This window comes from Leucopleurus acutus, assembly GCF_964270905.1.
Source record: "Leucopleurus acutus genome assembly, chromosome: 7".
Taxonomy (NCBI): domain Eukaryota; kingdom Metazoa; phylum Chordata; class Mammalia; order Artiodactyla; family Delphinidae; genus Leucopleurus; species Leucopleurus acutus.
Window position 1 is genome coordinate 30,390,636 of NC_139150.1, and position 5,027 is coordinate 30,395,662.

At 46.7% G+C, this 5,027-nt stretch overlaps 1 protein-coding gene across 1 annotated transcript in view; it reads left to right on the forward strand.

Annotated features, from left to right (window-relative positions):
• Nucleotides 1-1,257: 1,257 nt before the first annotated feature.
• The window catches only part of GRIN3A (glutamate ionotropic receptor NMDA type subunit 3A), a gene marked incomplete at both ends in the record, with an annotated part of 146,655 nt that continues 142,885 nt past the window's right edge, over nucleotides 1,258-5,027 (forward strand). The window contains one exon of the mRNA XM_082843193.1: nucleotides 1,258-1,956. Within this exon, the coding sequence (XP_082699319.1) occupies nucleotides 1,258-1,956 (699 nt within the window). The remainder of the gene's footprint in view (nucleotides 1,957-5,027) is intronic.

Below are 5,027 nucleotides of genomic sequence, written 5' to 3' on the forward strand. Positions count from 1 at the left end.
CATTGTATTACCACACAAATGAAAGCACTTACTAGTAACAGTGATCTGGAGGACCCTTGGTCTAAACTACAAACTGCTGTTGACTGTGCTTGGAAGTATACTTTCAAATTATTTTAAATCTCTTTAATTTCTTGATCAAATAATTGCTTCGAATTCACTGTTATAATTTTGAGAACCCCAAAACATTGGGATCCTTAAAAATTAGCAAAGGCCCATGAGCCAGAGTGCACGAAGCCGAGATTCAACGTGTATATGATTCTTGCTTTAATACCCTCAGCTAGAAAAACCGTTGAAGAAAGACATCGAAGAGAAGCTTCTTAAAATCACGGCCTCTTTCAACCTACTGGATTTCAGATTCCTCGGGCGCAACTCCGAATCCAGAATTCTCCCTCTTAGGTCGCAAGGAATTTCGCAAACTATGACCCCTAGCCTTGGAGGGGAGAGAACTTGCCAGGGGCGCGGGAAGCGCCACCCGGGAATCTCACCAACAGTGGGTGTCTAGCACAGCCAAGCGACAGGCTGGCGCCAGGGCTCAGCAGCAGAGAGGCGCCGGCTGAGGCGGGGAGAACTTTGCGCTCCCAGCAGAACCACCCTTTGCTGGCCAGTCGCGTCGCTCCTCTGAGGAAGCCAGCGGCGGCGGCGACTGGGCGGAAAGAGGACGAAAGAAAGGAAGAGAGGAAGTAGCGAGGGAAGAAGAAAAATGAAGCCAGCGCTGGGAGAGCCCGCGAGAGGGTGGCCGACGGTGGAGCAAGGAGGATTTGGCTGCTTTTCCGCACCCCGGGCGTGAACGCCTTCTCCTGCGCGACCCCAAGGAAATAAGTGGGTCTCGCCTGGGCGAGAAAAGAATCCAAGTGAGAACCTTGCCTCCTCGGTCACCGTTGCCCCCTAGGAATCCCAGCCGCTTCTCAGTCCTGCTTCCCCGCGGGGCCGGACGCAGTGCCCAAGCCGCCCTGCGGATGGGGCGGGCGGGGAACAAGCACCCAAGCCGCGGGTGACCAGCGCCGCCCGCCCCGCTCAGCGCAGGGACCGGGCGGGCAGAGGATGCGAGGCGGAGGGACTTGGGAGCAGGTCCCGAGACTGCCTAGGGCGCGCTAGGTTCCAACTTGGATGGCCCGGAGTCCGCTTCAGCTCCTGGGACAGCTTCGCCGCGCGGAGTGAGCTGCCAGCGGAACCTGGGGGCGGGGACCTTAGGCGGAGGCTGCCCGGGGGAGAGCCGGGGTCAGGAGGGGGCGCGCTTTCTCCCTGCGGGTCTCAGTAATGAGGAGATTGAGTTTGTGGTGGCTGCTGAGCAGGGTCTGTCTGCTGCTGCCGCCACCCTGCGCACTGGTGCTGGCCGGGGTGCCCGGCTCCTCCTCGCACCCGCAACCCTGCCAGATCCTCAAGCGCATCGGACACGCGGTGAGGGTGGGCGCGGTGCACTTGCAGCCCTGGACCACGGCCCCCAGCACGGCCAGCCGCGCCCCGGACGGCAGCCGGACAGGCGCCCAGCGAGATGAACCTGAGCCAGGTACTTGGCGGCCCCCGGCGCCCTCGCCGGGCGCACGCTGGTTGGGGAGCGCCCTGTATGGCCGGGGGGCGCTGGGCGCACGGAAGCCCGGGGAGGGCGACCGGGCCGAGACCCTGTGGCCTCGGGATGCCCTCCTCTTCGCCGTGGACAACCTGAACCGAGTGGAAGGGCTGCTGCCCTACAACCTGTCTTTGGAAGTAGTGATGGCCATCGAGGCGGGCCTGGGCGATCTGCCGCTCTTGCCCTTCTCCTCCCCTAGCTCGCCGTGGAGCAGTGACCCTTTCTCCTTTCTGCAGAGCGTGTGTCACACCGTGGTGGTGCAAGGGGTATCGGCGCTGCTCGCCTTCCCCCAGGGCCTGGGCGAGATGATGGAGCTCGACTTGGTCAGCTCCGTCCTGCACATTCCAGTTATCAGCATCGTGCGCCACGAGTTTCCGCGGGAGAGTCAGGTGAGAGGAGTCTGGGGCGTGGAGTGGAGATGGACACCGCTGGGGGCCGGGATGGTAGCGGGGGCGGAGGGTGGGCGGAGGAAGAGAACGCGGATGAAGACCTGAGGGTCGTGGGGCTTTGCAACTTTGATATTGTTTAAGGATCGGACCATATCCGTAGCTTACAGGTAGAAGGATCTCAGTAGAAGTAAAATCAAACATTTTAAGGCGCAGATGGAAATAAAATGAGAGGTAGAGTAGCAGATGGAAGTAAGGAAGTGGGAGAATATGCGAAAAAATCTTCACGTTTTGACCAGTTGGGAGAAACATAGTGGATACCCTATGGAAGTATTGAATAGAAGTCGAAGTTCAGGAGCGTGGAGAGCAGTCGAGGTTCTAATGACTAGCGCGGGGAATGGGCATAGAAGATCCCAGACTGCCAGTCTTTCACTCCCCTGAGGAACTCTAAAAGCACGTGTCGGAAAGAGCACCTGCCCCTTCCGACTTCTTTAGACGATGTCCCTGAGCTTTAGGCGACGATGTAAAGAAGAAAACACCTCCCTCTGAATTCCTTTGAGTAAACAGGAAATCTGCAATTAGTACAGAAGCAATAGGTAGAGTGGTTAATTAGTCTTGGGTATTGAAAGGCGTTAGAAATATTATCTGATACCGTAAAAATGGACGGGAGGACTCATTTGGGATTGTTTCTTTGTCCCTACTCTCTCTCTATGTGATATGGGTTCAAAGACTGGCTATATTTAGTTGTGTTCAGCCCATTTCTGCTCCAATTATCTAGAAGTAAAGAAGACTATAATGATTTAGTTTCCTATGGGTTAACAATATATATATATATATATAGTTTCAATAAAGGAAGCTACTTGAGAACTTAACTGTTGACAATTAGTAAGATAAATATTTACAGAGAAGGTGGGGTCCTTTTAGCAATAGGAGTTTTCTGCATTTTGTGCATTATTTTTTAATAAAATATCAAGCATTATTGAGTCTTGCACAAAGTATTTATGAAACAAATAGGTAGTTGGTGTTGGTCCCATTTTAAAAACTGAGAAACTGAGGAAAGTTCTGGGGCTTGATCAACATTGGTTGGTGTACTAATAATAGAGTCCAGACTCGGGAGAATTTCTAACTCTATATCATTTTCATTCTATCACTGTAGCTAGAAAAAAATATTTCTAATCTCTCTTCCACTTTCGATATATATACAGAGATAAAAAAATAAAATGAGTAAGAGCGAATATATGTGAAAAGTTTGATCAAATCTATGTGTAAAATATAAAGAGAGTACTAAAGGTTTCTTTTCTAGAAAAATGAATCTCACATTTTTAATTTTAGGAAGGGCAGCCTCAGGCTACTTTCAGCAGTTGCCCAGAAGATTTCTATTTAATGCTGAACTGTAGAGATTTGATCTGCAGAGTGCAGGCTAATTAACTTTTATCTGAAATATTTCCATCACCTGAATCTGAATGACTGTAGGCAGCAGATGGGAAGGCATGGAAAACACAGGTGCACAACGCTGCCAATGCCCAGTGTTATAAACATGAAATTGCATCCATAGGGTGTATCATTATTAATAGATATGCACAATAAGATCTAACAAATGCAAGAGTCAGCATCACTTGCTTCTCATCATTGCTTCTTTATTACCTAATACTTCATACATGCCAATAGTGTTCACATTCTCCAGACTCCTTTCCATTTGTAGATTGTTTGGCAAGAGTCTTAAATAGCAAGAATTTTCCCCAAAATTAGTGTTCCTTAGTTAGAAGTGAAATTGTCTGTGCTCCATGATGAATTTTTGTAGTATACAGCACACTACAACTTGAAGACCAGAGAAACTGTGAAGAAGCATCTAGAATAAGTAAATTTCAAAGCTTTAGGACCACTGAAGGACAAAGAGTCCTCCAGGGACAACCCTTGCAAGCTGACAATAATATAAATACTATGTCAAGCACATTTACTTCTGCATTTCAATTCAGAAGTGTATTTTAAATCACTGTTGTCATTGTTACTTTCATGAGACACATCTTGAAAGGGAGGGATTATTTTATTAACTCAGATCTAGTTTGGCCAACTGAGGACATTTTCTTTCATTTATCTTTGTATTTTAAATTCAAATGCATCTAACCTGTCTTACTTTTAGTATATAATTTAAATGTCATTCTATAATGTCCTATATTTAAAATGTCCAGCTCAATGTCAAGTCACTGTAACATGTAATCTTAAGATATGACCACCATCTGCTTTCAGCAAAAATAATAACTGATTTTCCCCTGGCTTCTGAAAAGTGGACCTTTCTCTAATACAATGATGTGATTTTTTTTTAAACTTTCTAAATATAAAAGAATGATGAAGTCATTTTACACATTAAATCAAATTGACTTAATTTAGCCACTGTCCTTATTAGAATCTATGCCCAGTGACCTAATTTGTTGACTGTGCCAGTGCATGATTAAAGGATTCTAGAAGGGAGGGGACTTGTCCACACAATCAGACAAATCAAAAGTGCTTTTAGAGCAGGAGCAGCCACAATGTTTTCTCCCACTTTCTTTTGGGCTACTGATTTCTTTCATATGAAACCTTTAATTAGTAAATAATGGTTTTGATAGCATCCTGCCACAACTCCTGAATGGAAAGAGATACCACTGATATGATCAAACCCCTGAGAGTAGCATAGTCGTTTTATTTCAGTATACTATTTATTTGAATCATAAACACATAGGTTCATCAGCTTGGAAGGAACCAACTTCCTTCAATCAGGGAAATCCATTAAAATTAGATAGTTAGCTACCCACTTTTGGAAACCGTATGTGTATTATCACTACATAATAAAAGCTTAATACAACATTACATATAGGATAGAGTCAAAGCATGCTTCTACCCCCAAAATTCTGACTTTATCACACCCAAACCTCCACTTGAGGCCAACTAAATTCTGTTCCCATGACCTTCAAGTAATGATTCTGCACATGGATGCAGTTAACATTTACATTTAAGTAACATTCAGCTCCTCCAGTTCTTTCTTTCTCTTCACTCCCCTACTACTTTTTCTTCTGAGAGTTTGTATTGTTTCTCCA